At 39.2% G+C, this 19,728-nt stretch overlaps 1 protein-coding gene, 1 long non-coding RNA gene and 1 pseudogene across 3 annotated transcripts; 2 read left to right on the forward strand and 1 right to left on the reverse strand.

The window, feature by feature from the left end:
- Positions 1-1,489: 1,489 nt before the first annotated feature.
- LOC120584467 (uncharacterized) lies at positions 1,490-5,688 on the reverse strand. The gene is made up of 3 exons (XR_005648046.1): positions 5,176-5,688; positions 3,406-3,457; positions 1,490-3,062 (listed from the first exon to the last, which is right to left on the reverse strand). It is a non-coding gene; the product is annotated as an uncharacterized LOC120584467 (long non-coding RNA).
- Positions 5,689-5,733: 45 nt separating this feature from the next.
- On the forward strand, positions 5,734-18,059 carry CUNH2orf49 (chromosome unknown C2orf49 homolog). 2 transcript variants are annotated; one of them, XM_039840142.1, is made up of 5 exons: positions 5,734-5,892; positions 7,833-7,999; positions 12,409-12,535; positions 12,662-12,784; positions 14,962-18,059. In XM_039840142.1, the coding sequence occupies exons 1-5, from the start codon at positions 5,794-5,796 to the stop codon at positions 15,016-15,018; spliced, it is 573 nt and encodes a 190-aa protein (XP_039696076.1). In that variant the 5' UTR covers positions 5,734-5,793; the 3' UTR covers positions 15,019-18,059. The 2 variants fall into 2 exon arrangements, with proteins under 2 accessions (XP_039696076.1, XP_039696075.1); XM_039840141.1 differs by having other exon boundaries at positions 12,409-12,784.
- LOC120584498 (uncharacterized) lies at positions 13,075-13,193 on the forward strand (annotated as a pseudogene).
- Positions 18,060-19,728: the final 1,669 nt, after the last annotated feature.

Genomic DNA, 19,728 nt, shown 5'->3' on the forward strand with positions numbered 1-19,728 from the left:
CGGCCCAGTTTCCTCCAGCCTAAGGGATCACAACAGCGCCTGCCTCGTGGGGCGGTCAGGAGGGTAAATGAGTTAATTCCTGTAAAGTACTTAGAACGCTGTCTGACACAGGGTGGGTGCTCTCCAAGTGGTAGCGATGACTGTTGTTAATGTATTTCCTCCTCCACCAGCATGTAGAGCTTCCTGAAAACATGGACCTTGTACGATTTGCTCGCCACTCTTATTTCTAACAACAAAACAGCCTGAACATAGTGAATGAATATCTGCTGAATGAATGAATGAATGAATGAACGAACGAACGCACGAAAGAACTAATCAATCAGTCCTGCAGCCATCGGACTGACAAAGTCGGGCTTGAAGAGCCGACTTGCTGGTGTTTCCTGACACTGAAATGTGTTGTTGAGCAGCTAGCTAATCACCGACCCAGCGGGCCAAAAATCCATATTTGCAGGGTACAGAGAGCTGCAGGAGACCAGTCACGGAGGTGACACCTACTGATTGTCTGACACTGGGCTAAAAGCCTTACAGTGATGATCTCATGTCCTTAATGAAGTAGGCATTATTAATTTCTCCATTTCGCAGATGAGTGACAGGCAAAAAGAAGTGAATGACTTATCCCAAATTCCATGGGAGTAAAAACTGAGCAAGGATAAGAACACAGAATTCAACAACACAGTTAATTTTATACATGTATAAAATTAAGTTCTACTGATTGATTAGTTTATGGAACATTTGTGTTCTGCTTTAAACAATCTAAGAGTAAAAATGTGTATTAACAAAAAGGGAAAAAAGATTCAGAAACAATTACTTTATGAAAGGATTTACCATAGGATTCTTAAAATGGCAAGCTCCACGTGTGCACATTATTCCATCTAGAAACATTTGTTCTCCCTGGAACTTTCTGAGAAGTCTATTTCACGTGTGAGAGGCACCTGTATGTAAATAATTATTCCATAAATATCTGCATCAGGGCTAATTCTAAATTCCTTGCATTGTTTAGATTACAATTAAGAAATATCAAAGTCATGTGTTTTTCAAGGAATTGTTAATTACTTCATTTGTATTTATTAAATATTAATATTTATTAAAAATATTAAACATGTTGAGTATTTTATAGCATGTGAAAAAGATGTGTTCTAATAGATTAATGAGGATTAAGAGTTGGATACAACTGAATGTTTTAATAGTTGCCATCTACTCCCCAAATTTAACCCCTCACACTTATACATACTCACACCTAAGTTTCCTTAGCGGCTGCAAGGTCTTTAGGACGAGTGTCTCTCATGTTCTTGCTGTGTCTTGCTGTGTTCTTGCTGTGTCAACCAATTTTTAAAATTGACGATCCTCAATATTAATAAACTAGGTTATCTTTAAAAAAGATTTTTAATGCTAAGATTCTGTTACTCTATAAGCTCCTGTTAAAAGTACACATTTAGTTTAGGTATCATTTTAGAGGATGAGGTTAAGCAAAGAAAGGTTACATTTATGATTATTTTTGGCAAACATAGTTTAATATGGACCATGTTTTAAGACTTTTACATGTATTAGTTTATTTAATAATATACACATATATTCATACACTTGTAATCTAGATTCAGTAAAATAAACTTTTGAACAGTTATTCAAATCAACTAAACAGCTCCTATGTGCTAGGTCCTATGGCAGAGGCAGCTCGGGATCCTGAAATAAAGATACAGCTCCTGTCCTCAAGCAGCTTAATTTGGTTCAATGGTGTGAAAAGTATGACGGGTATTGGCAGTACCATCACCATCTTGGAAATCTGTTGGAAATGCAAATCCCCGTGCCCCCACTCAAAACCTCGTTAAGTCAGAAACTTGAAGGTAGAGGGCCCAGCAGAGTTTTTTACAAGCTCTACAGGTGACTCTAATGCTCACTCAATTTTGAGAACTATTGACTTAATGGGATATGTTTACTCATATTCATTCAGCACACACTTTCTGTTCTTATACTTTGTACCAGGCACTGTGCTAGGTGCTGAGAAGCCAAAGATATGAGACACTGTGTCAAGGGGCTGATGAAACAAGTGCCTTATGAGATGGGTTTTACAGGAAAGCCAGTAGGTAGTTTATGTAAGTGCATCTTTATGATGATCTGTTGTAAAAGGAATGAGAAATGACAATAAAAATATAATCATTATTTTTATGGTACTGAAGGTAGTTTTTTGAAACTTGAAGCAGAACTGTGGTTCTAAATAGCTAAAAACACAGGTCCAAAATATGAAGTGTTTTTTGTTACATTCACTTTGAAGCTCTTTATGCGTGAATGTATTTTTGACAATGGTAAAATATTTGTAACATAAATATCTTAAATATTACACCACGAACAAGAGGAATCAATACCTAAAGTTCTCAGTACACATTTTATGATTCATTCAATATTTACTGAGCACCCACCAAGTGCAAGCACTGTGCATGCCAGTGACCGTGGGGGATTCAAAGGAAATGTCTGGCCCTAACCTAGATAAGCTCATAAGCTAATAAGGTGATGATGCCAGGTAAGGTGGTGTAGGTTTCTCTTAGCTGTGTTCTTAACTATAGGTGCCAAATAAAAATGTAAACAAATAAAACCCCATGATCTTTGAGTGAAGGGAAACGTCTCATAATATTGAACTTAAAAATTTATGGTTACTATATAATACTCCTGAATACTGTAGCAGGAATAAACTTCAGTCTATAAACTCCAATGTGTAAGAAATAGAATTTTTTTCTGTAACTGAGCTTTATTACTATTTTAAGCCCCCACTTGGCTGCAGTAACAATAATCTTATCAATGGAGGCTGAAACCCTTTGTCAGGGCTGGGTCCAGGGAAGGAACTTCTGAAGTGCCAAAATGAGAAGCAGGAGACACCAGATCTTTGCATCACTGGTCCCCACAAGGATTCTAAGATGTTCTTTGTCCACTCTGGTGTTGGTTTTCAGGCTTTTGATTTCAGTCCTGACAGGCCTGGCCCTTCCAATCATGGTGACTGGCTGGCTTGAGGGTCGAAGACATCTGTGGCTTCCTGCGATGTGGCAGAAATCTCTATGAGGAGGCCCTTCTGCCTAGACATATTCGAAACATGACCTCAGAACTTGTTAGAAATGCAGATTCTTCCTCGCCCCAAATTACTACCCTCAGAAATGCTGATTAAAATAGTCAGCAGGCTCCACTCTACAAAGCTCTGCCCAGGATGGAGTGGGGGCAGGCATTCCCAGTCTCACCCTCCCTTGGAGAGAGAGGAATATTAGAATGTTATTTTACTTCCTCCTCTCTGAATCTTGATTTTTTTTCTCTCTGCCTCAGAGGACACTTCCTCTATACTGAGGTCTTAGCTTCAGAGGCACCTAAAATTTTCTTAATGAATTTAAACTGGAAAATACTGTGAGGAAAACGCACAGATCTTACCTGCCACAAAACATTTTTGCTGATGAAGAGTTCAGGGTTTCAGTTTAGGTGACTGGTCCAGAAAACTACACGGAGAAGAGAACACAGCAAGGACGTGTAACCACATTTTCATACTCTTCAATGCAAGTTTTTTTCCCCACCGCCACCACCACCCTGCCACTTCTGTCCTTTGATGAGTTAGTAGGTCACAATCTCACAGCAATGTGAGGCAGTGTTATAATTTCCATTTCACAGGGGAAGAAACTAAAGTGGGGAGACATGAACTACTTCTAAAAACTAGCTACTAGTTATTAAGCACCTACTCTGTGACAAACATATAATCTCTACCTCTTGGATAAATCTTCACAGGTGTTAGCAGAGCATTTTTCTGATGAGAAAACTGAGATAGAGTGGCTTGAGTAAGTCACCCAAGGTCTTGGTGCAGAACAAAATCTGAACTGAGGTCTAACTTTCAAGGCTCTGTCCAAAACAGCTGCTTTTACCACTAAAACAATGTGCCTTCTGGTAATGTTATGGAAAAATCTCAAAAGCTCCAAAAATCAGATCAGTGAAAATCCAAGCAGTAACCAGAGAGAAAGAGAAGTATTTTATTGCACTGGCGGTCCCAGAAGAGCTAGTGGTCTGAAAATCTGGGCCCAGAGCTTAGGGGCAATTTCACTTTTATACCCGTGTTGTTACAGTTGGCATGGGCTGATTTACAGACTCCTGAAATTGCTATGGGCTACGGGCAGTTACAGAGCATGGGATTTTCTAACAAGCACTAAAGCAATATATCTTTCCTAACTAGCACCAAAGCAATACATCTTAAAGGTTGGGGATACATGTCTAAACCCTAAAAGCAATATATCTTAAGGGGAGGGTGAGTTCTCAGTTGACCTGGAGATCTTTGGCCTATGCAGCAAGCATGTTTACAGAAGCAGAAAAAAAAGAACTGATTAGAAATGTTGGCCAATTAAGTGGGAAAGTCCTCTTCAATAATATTAGTTATACTAATTTCACTACTGTCATGAAAATCAAATCAGATTTTGGATATGGAATATCATGATGCTAATACCATGAAGTTAATACGCTTAACTCCAAATTAGGATATGCAAATACCTGCCTCAAATCAGTTCTAAAATTGTTCAATTTGGGGCAAGTTAATTTCCTTCAGATCAGCTTCCTTACCACTAAATGAAAGAAGTGGACTGAGTAACATTTTAAGTTTCTGCCCAACTCTGAAATTCAATTTCTAAAGTATTATATACAGAAATTAAGAAAAATTGCAAAACACCTCTCAATTTTAACCCGTCTGTGAATAGCATCTTATTTATTTTCCAATTATCTTTCAAAGTTTGTCTTTCTGGCATCCTCAGTTGTTCACATTTTTATAGACACTGCACTAATTTCCAACAAAACGATATATCATAGAAGATGCAAACCGTAAGCATTTAGAACTGTCAGCAATTTAAGTTTTAAATGTGCAAAATAGTTTGGGATGTATATCTCCTCCACAAAGATGAAACAGAAGTAGAAAAGATTTCTTAGAAAATTATTAGTAATTAGATCATAATCAACACCTCCAGGTTTTTTTTTAAATCTAAAACTATTATTCCTTGTAGCTATACGTGCAGAGAAAATGTATTTCAATGTCCGTCTTGCTACTTCCTTTCGCTGACCTTGAGCAAATTACCCTATGCCTGTTTCCTCACCCGGAAAATAAGCATTCTAGTAATGTATACCTCATAGGGTCATTCTGAGGAATGAGATAATCCGTACAAAATGCATTACCTGGCACATAGTAAATTTCTAACAAACGTTTGACCGTTGTCACCCGCGTTCTGTCGGTTATTTTCATATGTGAAGTTAATTCGTAGTATTTCAGGGAACAAGTACTTGAGTGCCTACTATGTGCGAGGCACTGAGAAGCAAAGTCCCCGGCCTTACATCATATTAAATGAGGATTAGGAAACAAACGATAAACAGATTAAAAAGGGAAGACCTAGAGTTTCAGACGCGACAAGCGCCATACTTAAGGTAACGTCTATCTGCCTTCCCCGCCTCTTTCCCGCGAGGCCGACCGGGAATCCCTTCGGCCTCTGCCGCTGCACGTCACAGGAGGCGCGACTAATCGTGGTCGGCTCTGTGAATTTCGCGTTTCTCTTTCTTCCTGCCAGATTTGAAATGCCACTCGTTCCCTTGGCAGACACCCCCATCACTTCTTCCGCCTCGGGGGATAGTGCCCCGCGAGAGGCAGCCGGACCTCACCTAGGCAGGTAGGCGACGCAGAGAAGCTCGGCGCGCACTCAGAGTGACGACACGCCCGAGTCCCCGCCCTTTACGTCATTTCCTGGGCGCTCCCTTCGCGGAGCCTTGTGGGTAGCCGGCCCGGGTCTCCTGGCGACGACGATGGCGGGGGATGTGGGCGGTCGTAACTGTACGGATTCGGAGCTGCTGCTGCACCCGGAGCTGCTGTCCCAGGAGTTCCTTCTCCTCACGCTGGAGCAGGTCGGGCGCGCCGGAGCGGGTGGGCCTACTTGGGAGAGGTGCTCAGGCCGGAGTCTGCACCAAGTATCCTCAGTGGCGGCGGACACACCCGCCGGCGTCGCTCCTCCGGTTGGGTTTGGGCCACTCTCCATCCCGCACAGATACCCACCAGGTCTCCCCACGCCCCCATCCGGAAAAGAGACATCTTTGGCATATCAAGAATTCCTGGGAATTAGGACTTACCTTTTTCGGTTCTTGGTGGCTGGGAAAGAGGAGTCCTAGGCGACCCCCACGGCTCGTATGTAAGCAAGGGCCTGAGCGAAGGAGAGATTGGGGGAGGAATTGTAGAAGAATGGAAATGAAGGGTAATAATGAGGGACTGTCAAGGCTGGAAAGCATCGGAGAAATAGCCCATTCTCCATACTTGTTTAAAGATGAGGAAACAGAGTCCTAAGAGAGGTGAAGTGACTTATTTAAGGTCACACCATGTGTAAATGCGGTAAATGATGCAGCTAGGAGGAGAATTCCGGGCTCCTGGCTCTCAATGTAGCGTTTGCTCTTTTTCAGCTAACGTGGCATCTGAGAGTAGATGAAAAATAAGATAAAAAAGTGATAGATTTTGTTTAAGGTGGTAGAGAATTCTGAACGTTTCCCTGGGGTTTTAAGTAGCATATTGTTGTTTTATGTTTTCACTTCAATACTGTACTCTGTAATTCCTTCAATCCCTCCTGCTAAGTGATGTCAGCTGCCTTTCACCTGTGGTGGCCAAACTTTTTAGGTATATCACTCCAGGGTTTATTAAAGCACAGGTTGCTATCCTCCATCCCCAGAGTTTCTGATTTCGTAGATCTGGGGTGTGGCCTGAAATTTTGCATTTTTAACAAGTTCTTGCTGGTCCAGGGGCTAGCCACAGTTTGAGCACCTCTACCCTGGAGCAGTTTTTCCCAAACTAACTGCCTTTGAATTCTCTGGGAATGTGGTCCAAGTGAACCCCAGGGCTTCCATGTACCTCTGAGTGAGTACAGGGTGAAAATTGATAATAACGAATTGCCTATTGTAAGAGAGAAAAGTAAATTTTGTGCTTTCAAGTTTTAGAGGGAAATAAAGGAATTAGGATAAATTTATCACAGGACATAAATTAGATTTGTTTTGTCAGTTCTACTGAACACAAATGTTTCCAGGCCTTTCTGAATGGCAGTTGAAGAGTCCAAGATCTCATTTCCATCTTCATAAACCTAAATCCAAGCTATATGTCTTCCATGATGTTGAGAACGGATTGGAAAATGAAGGAGAATGAAATGATTTAGATAGGAGTGGTTGGGTAATGACTGGAAGCTACTTGAAAGAATTGGTGAAAACAGGAGCAGATTCTAATGATGTGTTAATCAGTACAGTCATTGGTCAGGGGACTGCAGTTTCCATTCATAGGGCCATTTGAAATCTTGGTAGTTATCTTCCATTTAAGAAGGAGTAGTAAATAAACGAGAAATAATATGCAGAGTTCCACCTTCACCCCACTAATCTGATCATGATAGTAACACTAGATAACTTTTTTTTTTTTGACAGAATGTACTAATTGTTATCATTTTTAGCTTTCTCTTGTCTGATTTCTTCAGGCAGTCCTCCATTTTCAGTTCCCTTCACAGATTAAGATGATGCTACTGGAAATAACTCTTATTGCTTGGTATGTTGGCTAAGCAGTCGTGGATAGCAGTCCTTGTCACACTGAGGACATGGCCAATTGTCTTTAAGATGAGGCTGAACCTAATATTTACAAGATTAACCTATTTATAATACTGCTCCTTGCAGCATTATATAGGACACTTATGCATACGTCTAATTGTGAAAATGGTTTTATAATTTGTTATTCAAGCAGTAGTGTTTTGCATTGTTAGGTAAGTAGTTGGTCGGTTATTAATATGAAGGATGTTGTTTTGAAATTACCTTTTCTTTTTCTGCAGAAGAACATAGCTGTCGAAAATGACGTAAGAATAAACAAAGACAATCTTACTGATCTTTATGTTCAGCATGCAATACCATTGCCTCAAAGAGACTTGCCAAAGAATAGATGGGGGAAAATGATGGAAAAGAAAAGAGAACAACAGGAGCTAAAAAACGAAACTAGAAGGTACTTTTCAGTGGTTCTGGTTTGCATCTTAAATGACTCAACAATTTTGCTTTTCTTTTTTGTCCCCCAGGTCAACTTAGGTTAAAAAAAATTATTTACTTAACAACTATTTATTGAGTCCAGATACTGTATGTATGACATGAATAAAACAAAAAATTCCCTGCTCATATTTTAAATGGACAAAACATAATTTAAAAAGTTAAGTAAAATACGTGGTAAGTTACATGGTGACATGCTAAGGAAGAAATATTACAGTTTTAGGTAAAGTGGCCATGAACAACCTCACTGAGAAATTTTAGTAGAGAGACGTCTAGAAAGTAGAGAGCAAGCTAGCATTCCAGGTAGAATATAAGAACCTGAATCAGGAGTGTGCCCATTGTATGCCAGGAACAACAAAGAGGCCATCAGAGCAGGAGTGGAGAGAATCCAGAGAGCAGAGGGAAGGTTTGTTGGTGGTGAGTAGAAGAGATTGTCAGATCCTGTGTAAAGCTCTTTAAGTCAATGTGAGAACTTTGGCTTTACTTTTGAGCTAAGAAACTACTCTGGAGGATTTTGAGGAGAGTGATGACACCACCTGAGGTATATTTTAACAAGATCACACTGGCTGCTGTACTGAGAAGTGATTTAAGGTGGGGGAAGGAGAACAGGGAAACCAATTAGGAGGTTGTGCTATAATCTAGGCACTAGTAGGTGGGTTGGCTTTGACTAAGGTAGTAGTGACTTGGTAAGAAATGGATGAGTCTGATGTATTTTGGAGGTAGAGCCAACATGATAGGCTAAAGTGTGAGAAAGAAGTGGAGTCAAGTAAGACCCTTCAGATCACTTTTTTTCTTTTTCTTTTTTTTTTTTTTTGGCATGTTTGTGTTTTTGTGGGGTTTTACCTTTATTTCTTTAATATTTTATTTATTTTTCCCCCTCCCCACTCCCCTCTGGTAACCACTAGTCCATTGTCCATGTATCTCTGTCCTGTTCATTTGTTGCTTTTAAGTTTATATCCCACATATAAGTGATATCATGTGATTTTCCACATTTTCTGTCTGGCTTATTTCGCTTACTATGATTATTTCAAGGTCCATCCATGTCGCAAATGGCAGTATTTCATCTCTTATGGCTGATTAATATTCCATTGTATATATGTACCACAGCTTCTTAGGCCAATCATCTATCGTAGGACACTTCAGTTGCTTCCATGTCCTGGCCACTGTGAATAATGCTGCTATGAACATCAAATATCTTTTTGGATATGAGTGTGCAAATATCTTTTTGGATATGAGTTTTCAAGTCTTTGGGGTAAATACCAAGTAGAAGAATTGCTGGATCATATGGTAGATCAATTCTTAGTTTTTTGAGGAACCTCCATACTGTTTTCCATAGTGGCTGTACCAATTTGCAGTCCCACCAGTAGTGTATGAGGGTTCCTATTTCTCCACATCCTCTCCAACATTTCTTATTACTTGTCCTATTGATTATAGCCATTCTAACAGGTGTGAGATGGTATCAAATTGCGATTTTGATTTGCATTTCCTTAATAGCTAGCGATGTTGAGCATCTTTTCATATAATTATTGGCCATTTGTCCTCTAGGGAGAAGTGTCTTTTCGGGTCCTCTGCCCATTTTTTGATTGGATCGTTGATTTTGTAACCAGAAACTTTACTGTACTTGCTTATTATTTCTAGTAGTGTTCTTGTGGAGTCTTTAGGGTTTTCTATCTAGAGAATCATGTCATCCACAAATAGTGACAGTTTGACTTCTTCGTTTTCTATTTGGATGCCTTTTATATCTTTCTCTTGCCTGATTGCACTCTCTAAGACCTCCAATGTTGTATTGAATAACAGTGGCAATAGGGGACAGCCTTGTCTTGTTCCTGATCTTGGAAGGTTTTTAGTGTTTTACCATTAAGTATAATGCTGGCTGAGGGCTTGTCATATATGGCCTTTATTACATTAAGATATTGTCCTTTTATACTGATTTTGTTAAGTGTTTTGATCATAAATGGATGCTGTATCTTGTTGAACGCTCTTTCTGTGTCTATTAATATGATCATATGATTCTTATTTTTTAATTTATTTATGTGGTGTATCACATTAACCGATTTGCGTATGTCAAACCATCCCCTTGCCTCTGGGATGAAGCCCGCTTGATCACGGTGTATAATCTTTTTTAATATGTTGCTGTATTCAGTTCGCTAGTATTTAGTATTTTTGCTTCTGTGTTCATGAGAGATATTGGTCTGTAGTTTTCATTTTTTGTGTTATCTTTACCAGGTTTGGGTATAGGGTGATTTTGGCCTCATAAAATGAGTCGGGAAGCATTGCCTCCTCTTCGATTTTTTTGTAAGAGTTCGAGAATAGGTATTAAATCTTCTTTGAATGTTCGGTAGAATTCACTGGTGAAACCATCTGGTCCTGGACTTTTACTTTTTAGTAGGTTTTTGATGATTGTTTCAATTTCCAGACTGCATCTATTGATATGATCATATTCAGATCTTTGAATAATAAAGAAATGAAGAGACTGTCATAAGCTTCAGGAATACTTTAAAATTTTTAAATCTTAGAAAATATTTCTAAAACCACAGGCAAATGAATTTCCTTTTTTAAAGAAAGTCACATTTGATCAGTCAGTGGAGCTGGTTAGTTAATGAGGACAGAGTCCAAAGATCCCTAAGTGGGCTTGTTATTTTTTTTCTGTGTGTTTTTTGTTGTAAGTGGGTTCTAGTGATTACTTACTGGATTGTCTTCTAGAGCCTTCTGTACGTAGAGTACTGTCACAGACCGTGCGCTAGAGACAGTGGGAAAGATGGAGGGCGGGGAAGAGGGATAGTGCTAACAGTGATTTGATTAGTGGTTTTAATTTCTAGTTAGAAAGAAAAATGCATCATTGGTGGAGAGATTATTCTACAAGTGTTAGGATAGTTGAAGAATACAACATGTATGCTCATAGTCTTTTGGAAAATAAATATGTGTACAGTCTCACTTTTGATCAGGAACACATTCAGTTCAGATAGAGCATCATTTTAGCTTGGCGGTTACATGTTGATGCAGGCTGTATTAGCTATGTTAGCTTTCATAAATCTGGATTATGCTGTATATTTCTTTCATTTACTATTATTAACTCTTATTAAGCAAATGTTTTCTTCTTGATCTGTACATTCAGGCACATTGTCCTAATCAAAACTTTCAATACTGTTATATTTTACTTCATATTACAAGTTCTTTCAGTCCCTCAGTGTTGTTTTAGAAAGGATCTTTGGCTCCATTAAAAAAAAATTGACTCTTGTATAAGAGCATTAAAGCCAAAAGGATCTAAGAGATCATCGGATATTGTTGAGTCGCTTATTTTGTCCTGAAGGAACTGAGTTCCAGAGAAGGTTTGTTACATACCCCAGGTCACACAGAGCTAGATTTAGATCTTTGGTGCTGTGTTTCTCAGTGCACCTCTTGAATCTTAGATTGAACTCTCACAAGGTGCTATGCCCTGCTCTAAGTCCCTCTGTGTCCCTTCTGCAATGGCAGTGGGTGTACAGTGAGCTTATTTTTCATCTACCAAATGATGTTCAGTGGCGACCCAAGAATTGGTGAGTTTGGCCAGTTGTGTAGGATCTGGTCAAAAGGCAGATTCTGAATGGGTGCAGGTGGAATCCCTGGATTCTGCATTTCTTAGAGGCTCCCAACATGGAGCTGAAGCTGCTTTCTTGGACCACGCTTTGAGTCGCGAGGCTGAACTGTTCTTCCTGCTCAAGTCCTTGTAACATGTTTAATTAAAAGATTCTTATCATAAATCTATTGTTTGACTTGGGGTATAATGAATAATGAACAGATTAATGCTTTTATTCTCTTTATGATTAAGAATGGAAATTAGGTTTTCAGAAACTAAACGTGAAGACTTGATAAACTTTAAAATTAAAATTATGCATATGTTACAGTTAGTTTAGAAAATGCCTTGGCTTTAGAGACTAATGAATAGAATAGAATGTTCTGATTGTTTATAGACTGCTACTGTGGTGCTCTTGGTATAGTTTTATAGTTTATTCTTTCTAAATAATAATTGATACATCATCGAGATAGCCCTATCAATAAGATGGCGGTATTTAAAAATTAAAATTTTTTTTAGTTACTTTCTGCTTTAAGTTCTAGGGTTAGTTGGTCACTTGATGTTTTAAAAATAACTATTGTGTATACAATAAAACTACCTTTAAGTTTTATGTCAATAAGTATTTAAACTTTAAAGCACTAGGAAATTATGATTTCATTTAGAAGTGAACATAGAAAATTTCATTTCCAGTAGTCCCACTTACAATAACTTAGTCTTACCAATAAATCTTTTTTGGTCGTTGTTTTAACTCTGCATTCTAGTGAACTGCTTTGCCATTCCAGATGCTATTTTTCATGAATACATCTCTTTGATTTCAGGAGTAGCACTGTAGATGGGCTAAGGAAAAGACCCCTCATTGTGTTTGATGGAAGTTCAACAAGTACAAGCATAAAAGTGAAAAAGACAGAGAATGGGGATAATGATCGACTCAAGCCTCCCCCTCAGGCAAGCTTTACCAGTAATGCCTTTCGAAAATTATCAAATTCCTCTTCAAGTGTTTCACCCCTAATTTTGTCTTCCAATTTGCCTACGAACAATAAAATGGAACACACTAATAATGACACTAAACAGAACCATGACTTAACGCATAGGAAAAGTCCTTCCGGCCCTGTGAAGTCGCCGCCTTTGTCCCCTGTTGGAACTACTCCTGTGAAGTTAAAGCGAGCTGCCCCTAAAGAAGAAGCTGAGGCCGTGGTAAGTGTGGGGTAACTTCCTGCTAATAAGAGATGTTCTCCCACCCTGGAACTTTAAAATTCATGATGATAAACTAATGTTTTTTAAAGTGCACTCTATTTTTTTGTTTGTTTAAAATGTAAATCTCTTGGACACTTTCTCTTGATTTTTCTTACTTATAATCATTAACTGTCTTGGAACTAAAAGAGAGAAATGTCAAGTGGTTTGTCTAGAGTCACACATTTATTAAGTAGCATTTTAGAGCTTTGCCTTAGCTTGTCTGTTACACACTTACTTGAAAACCAAACTAAGTCTACAGCCATGCCACCCTGAACAAGCTCGATCCCAACTGATCTCAAAAGCTAAGCAGGGTCAGGCCTGGTTAGTACTTGGATGGGAGACCACCTAGGAAGACCAGGTGCTGTAGGCGTAAAAAGAATTAAAAAATAAAGGATTGTAAGCTGACAAGGTCCTTCCAATCTGTGAGGTCAACCAAGGGTTGCCTTGCCTTAAATAAATTAAATAAACAAAGAAACCACACTAGAGGCTTTAGGCTTTACCACTTGTCTCCCCTGCCCTTCAAATGTCCCTATTCTTGGAGGGATAGAGGATGTTTGTGGGAATAACTGTGTCATGCTCTACTATACTTAAGCATTTGGATGCCTGGATTTAATTTGAGATGATACATTTATCTCTCTATATATATTGCCTATCTATCTAGCCCTTCCCTAGGCTCCTCAGAAAAGTGATTTTACTTTTGAAACATCAACAGTTTTATAGCCTTTATTCCTGTCTCAGTCCATTCATACTGCTATAACAAAAAAATACCATCGACTGGATGGCTCAAGCAATGAACATTTACTTCTTATAGTCCTGGAGGCTGGGAAGTCCAAAACCAAGGCACTGGCAGATGCAGTGTCTGGTGAAAACCCCACGTTCGTGCTCATAGTTGACTGCTTGTCCCTGTGCCCTCAGGTGGCAGAAGGGGCAAGGGAGCTCTCTGGGGTCTGATCCCATTCATGAGGGCTCCACCCTCATGACCTGATCACCCCGGAGGCCCGCCTCCAAATATCACACTAGGGGTTAGGATTCAACATATGACTTTGGGCAGGGGGGTTGGGGGGAGGCGGTACACATACATATTCAGTGTATAGCACGTTCCTGTAGTATACACTTTGGCTTTATTATCATCTTCAAATTGTGTGTCAGAGGGATCGACACTCAGAGTAGTTCAGACGTTCTAAAATGGTAGACTTTGGTGTATCTGACCAGCCCTGCATTCTTATATTCGTTGAATTCTTTCAGTGAATCCTGAGTAACCCTGTGAAGTGGGCACAATAATTATTTCCATTTCACAGATAAGGAAACAGAAGCTTAGATAGTTTAAATACATTTTCCAGGGTTCCAGAGCTAGTAGTGGCCATACTGCAGTTTGCGTTCCAGCCTTTTTGGCCTCAGAGCACACACTACCTCCAAATTTACCTCAGTTACCTTTGTGGAAGAGAGAAGGAGGGTGGCAGGTGGGAGTGGGGAGAAGAATCCAGACCTCAAATATGGCAATAAGGAGTGAGCTTCGAGAATTGTTTTTCATTCTCTTAAAGCATTTTCTACTCAGGAAATATTTACTCTTTCAGAGATGTGATTTAAAAAAAAAAATCTTTTCTCATATTATGATCTTGGATTTTGAGGTCGAGGGAGGATGTGGGCTAGGCAGGAAGGAAGCAGCTCTGCAGCAGTCAGTGGTCATCAACTCTTTTTTTTTTAAGTTAATTTTTTTATGGTGACATTGGTTAACAAAATCCAATAAGTTTCAGCCGTACCAGTGGTCCTCAACTCTTGAGGGTGGCTTTCGGTCACCTGGAGGGGCATCCAAAAAACAGGTCGGCACCTCTTCTCCACTTTCTGTGGATTCTGATCTAACTGGTTCTGATCTGATTGGTTCTGGAATAAAACCCAGACCCAGGCATGTTTGTAAGTGCCTTGGGTGATTCTAACATGCAAATATTGGGGAACCACAGTGGGAAATGGGAGCTGAGGAGGCTTGCTTTTTTACCCCAATCTCCTAAAATATTTTCCCACCAGATGGCAGCAGTGATCTACCATTCGTACATTGGTAATAAACAGAGTGGTTTAAAATGTTTAAGTTATCCTCTGACATTTTTAGAAGTATAAACTGATTTCTGTTCATATCTTTTCAGAATAACCTGAAGCCCCCAGAAGCAAAGAGGAAGATACAACACGTTACATGGCCATGAAGGAAAGTTTCCAAAAATGTAAATATAACTGTAACTAGTTTTTCAAACAAGTTCCCATATATTGACAGTATTTACAGAGATCTTGATTATTGTGGAATTTTCTTAAGAGGTTTAAAATTAGGTTTAAAATAAATAAAATAAACCTCCCCTCCTTTTTAAAAAAAATCTTGCCTTTCATTCCCTGATTAGGAAAGAATTTCTTTTTAAATGAGTGGTTCAGTGTAAGTCATTTTTATTGACCCTAGTCAAATCAGTAGCTGCAAGTCTGGTATAAAGCATCCAGTGAATTTTAGGAATTATTCTCATTAGTCTGTTTTAGTCTTTGGAGGAATTTGAGATTTTTTTAAAAACTCAAATATTTTAGAAGTTCACAATTTTTATCTTTTTCCAAACAAGAGCATATAACAGTTCTTCACAATACTTTGGTGAATACTACCAAACTCATCCTCAAAGTTCACCGAGAAAAGCATATTCGCAGTGCTGCCAATAAACTACTCAGAATATACAGATAAAATTGCTGTTCTGTAAGTGCTTATATTGCTACTTCCAATAAAAATCAAAAGGGAAATCAGTGCTTACTACCGCTTCTTCCCTTGAAGTCATAACAGTATTGATTTGTTGTGAGTCGACTGGTCAGTCTCGTTCCTGGTCCACCCTTTAGAATGTTCTTGTCACGCAGCAGTCCTGCCTCCTCTTTTCATGAGCAGCCTGCAAGCTCAGCCTGCGAGCTCAGATGTCTTCCCTCCTAGGTGCTTAGTGAAGCTGACTTTTAAATCTTCAGGTGAAATAATCATGTCAGAGATGGTACGTGTTGGTAGAAAGTTTAGAGAATAAGAAGGGGGTAGAATTCTAGAACTTAAGAGTCCAGTGCGATGCGGAGGAGGCAAGAGGAGACGCTGAAGTCAGAAGTCAGACCAGTGAGAGCAGAGGAGTGCGGCACCCGGCCAGGGCTGCCTGCTGGTGTGACGTGGACAGCTTCCCACAGGGCTGTCTCACACACGGGTATCTCCTGAGGTTTTGTATTTGTGTTAAGGTGGTGTTTTCCTTTCAACTGTATAACGGAAGTTGGTTGCAAACTAGGGTGCACCTTATGTTCGTGAGTTCTAGTGTCCACTTTTCTGCTCTGTGCTTCTAACCTAGTGCAAAGTTTACTTTATACTTTTTCTCTGTGTGATTGATCTTCAAATTGGGGTTTGCATTTCAGTGCTTTTTCAAGCAGTCTCACTCCTCTTGATTTGCTAAAAGAAGCATTTTAGTTCAGCTATTGAATAGCCTTACAAAAAATTAATTCAGCCTTGCAGGTAAGTACTGTACTAAAACTTTAACCCTACAGATTTTAGCCATTCTGCCTTTGTCCCGACTATAAATCTGTACACGTAAGACAAAATCGATACATGCTAAATAAGTGTTGCATGAATTGTTAATGTAATGGTCAGTCATTTAGTAGATAATTATCTGCAGAACCGATGTATGTAATGTTGCTGAAGGACAAATGTAATCTTATACATAACTATGTTGATATTTTAAAAAGTGCAGATTTTAGGGTAGAATGACAAATTATATTTTGTATTCAGTTGATTCTTCTGCTTTCATCTTCATTTCTCTCTTAGTTAAGAGAGAATTAGCCATTTGACAGTTTTAAGTCAGTGGAAACTTATTTTTAGTTACTCAAAATCAATTTTTAATTTGTATATTTAACTTACAAAGTAGGTTGCTAATAACAGCTGAACTGTGTAACTTTGTTGCTTCAAATTGAAGTTTATATTATGAACATTCAGAGTCAGTGCTCATATAGCAGCATATTCTTGAGCTATTTTGAGTTAGAAATGTGGGAAAGCGCTAAACCATGTGCTATGTATTACATATCAACATCTTAGAGTGCTGTGCCTTCTCAAGGTGTAGAGATACAGCTTGTCTTGAACGTCTTTCTCCACATGAAACCTGCTGAATGATGGGAGTCAGAAGCAGAAGGGTTGGGAATCTTAAGTTTTGACATGTTGCTTTGGTGAACTTTGAAGTTGAGAAGGACTTGATTTGAATGGCTGACAACTTCAGAACACACTTTACTTACTAGCATGGGTTACTATTGTTGCTCTTGATTCTATGTTTCAATAAAGCTCGTTTTTCTTACTGCTGCGGTAGGCGAGTGATTGGCATTGGAGTCAGTGAGCGGCTTCGAAGGAGGTGCAGTTACAGGCACTTTACCACTTCCTGCCATTGGCAGGTAGTCTTGTTCTTCTCTTCCTCTCCCTCTTAGTTCCCTGTTTTCTTTTTCCTTATCTTCCTTTGCCATATTTTTACTTTCGTTGCTTCCATCTCCTTCCTCCTTTCTGTCGGTCCTAAGCTTCAGGCTTAGATTTGCGAGTTTTATTGCTTGGCCCTTCTCATTCACTGAGAGGGTGAAGATAGGTGACTCCCAGTCCTCTTGCATGTGGGGGGGTCATGGACTGCTGCGTGAGTTCCGGAGGGTCTCATGGCCCTGCCGCACCAGGGCCCTCAGTTGCTTCCCGGTGGCTGTGACGGCAGCACCGTTTACCAAAATAGCTTTATTAACCTCGACAGCATCCAGGCACTTTGGAAAGTTGATTCAATTACAACTATGAGGCCATAATATTTTTGCTAATATTAACATTCTTTAGGATTATCATTATTATTTGAAATAATATTTTGATTGACTTAAGTTTTGAGAGAGGGTTCTAAAACTAATCTAGAGACTCATTCAATAGCAATGACCTTTTAAAACTTACATTAAGTAAAACTGCCAATAGATAAAATCATATGTATGTAAGAGCTTCCTCTATTTACTACTGTGGAACTTCAGTAATTTTTAGAGGCTACAAAATGGTTAAAATGTTTTTAAGTGTGCTCTTTTATTAAATGCCTGTGCAGGTTTTGTAATTCAGTACAGAAAGTTTAACCTTGTAATGTACAATTTTGTATGTAAAAAGTTTTAAGTAGCCTTATCCTTATTTAAATAAACTGAATAAAATTATCGGGTAGGTCTGTCATTCATAAAAAAATAAAGTGGAAAAATACTCTAATGGCTCAATCTCTTTTTATTTGCGTAAACTGTATTGAAAGGTGTCATTCTTTATGGTAAAACCTTCTGGACCTGGATTGGTTAGGGTCAGGCACGATCCCATCCTGGGCCCTCCTGTGGAGGGGAGAGTGTTTAGAGTGGCTTGGTGTTCGGGACATCCAGGAGCTGGCACACAGACCGCCACTGCACTTGGAGGGGTGGAAACAAGTCTCCTGGATCTCGTCCCCTGTGAGCTTTCTTTTAATCAACTGGGACAAACCGGAGATTCAGTGGAAGGCTTATTTGCATTTTGGTGATCTTTAAAAAAAGTTAATTTCTAAACTGGTATCTTAATGTTGGATGGCGAAGCTCTAGATTAACTTGGAAAAGCCTCAGATAACCTTCTACGTTGAACTTAAAAAGTAGATCCTTCATTTTTTGTATGGAGAAGAGACGACAAAAAAAAAACCACCTTATTTCAATTCAGATTGGGTGCTATTGAACTTGGTTATCTTCCCTATTGTGGCAGAACAAAATAAAGATGCGAAGTAACGAAGTTCCTGCTCCTACAGAGAAGATAAGCAAGTGGACAGTGAGTAATGGATGATCATAATGAGAGAAAGGAAATCAAGCAATGGAGTAGGGATGGAGGGGAGGATGAGGAGCCACCTTGAATGCAGTGGTTAGGAAAGACCTCTGAAAAGACAATGTTTTAAGGGGAGTCAGCTATGGAAAGCTTTCAGGAAAAGTAGCCTACATATGGTAGATTTTGATCAAGCAAATGCTTCTACTGTCACTCTTGGGCCCCTGCCGCAGCCATGACTTGAAAATACCTAGAAAAACATGTCTCACCCGACGGTCACCCATCCTCAGTCTTCATGCCAGGTGACTATAACTGTGTGAGTGTCCCAGGTGAGACCAGCCCAAATAGCCGACTCCCCAAATCATGAGTGAGTAGAATTAGGGGTTGTAAGCTACTAAGTGTGGGGGATGAGTTACTACGCAGCACTAGGTAACAGATACCAGACTCTAGGGCCACGGGAAAGCCCTGACACTGATTAGGTTTTTAGAACAAGACTCGTGGGGCTCAAATCAGTGAAAATGGGTGGAGAGGGTGGTATAGAATGGAGTTAAAGAAGGTAGGCAGGAGCCCGAGCATGTAAGCCAGGTAAGGACTTGGGGTTTCATTCTAAGAGAAAGTGGAAGCTGTTAGCAGTGTTCAGACTTAACCAACTGTTGTGTTAAAAGAAACAAGTCTAGGTAATTAAGTATATGATAGCACCAAAGATGTTTTTACCTCTAGTAAAATTATCCAAGTGTTTTATTTTTTAGCCTTTAGGTATATAGTTTGAACTAAAATATATTTCTTTGACTAAAAACCTTAGGAAATGAAAAAATACCAGTTATGGTGAAAGTTTTCACCAATATAAAAACACCATATCTAGCCAAGCCTTCTGTGTTATGTCTATTCTGCCCTGCTACATATTGAAAAAATAAAATATAAACCTTTTAGAGAAGTTTTAGTTTTACAGAAATATTGCCAAGGCAATGCCAAGAGTTTTCATATACTGCACACCCAGTTTCCTGTTACTAATACACATCAGTGGTACATTTGTTGAAATGAATCAGTAGTGATACGTTATTGTTAGTGAAAGTCCATAACTTTATTCAGATTTCCTTCATTTTAACCT

This window comes from Pteropus medius, unplaced genomic scaffold (genome assembly GCF_902729225.1).
Source record: "Pteropus medius unplaced genomic scaffold, Ma_sr-lr_union100, whole genome shotgun sequence".
NCBI classification, from domain to species: domain Eukaryota; kingdom Metazoa; phylum Chordata; class Mammalia; order Chiroptera; family Pteropodidae; genus Pteropus; species Pteropus medius.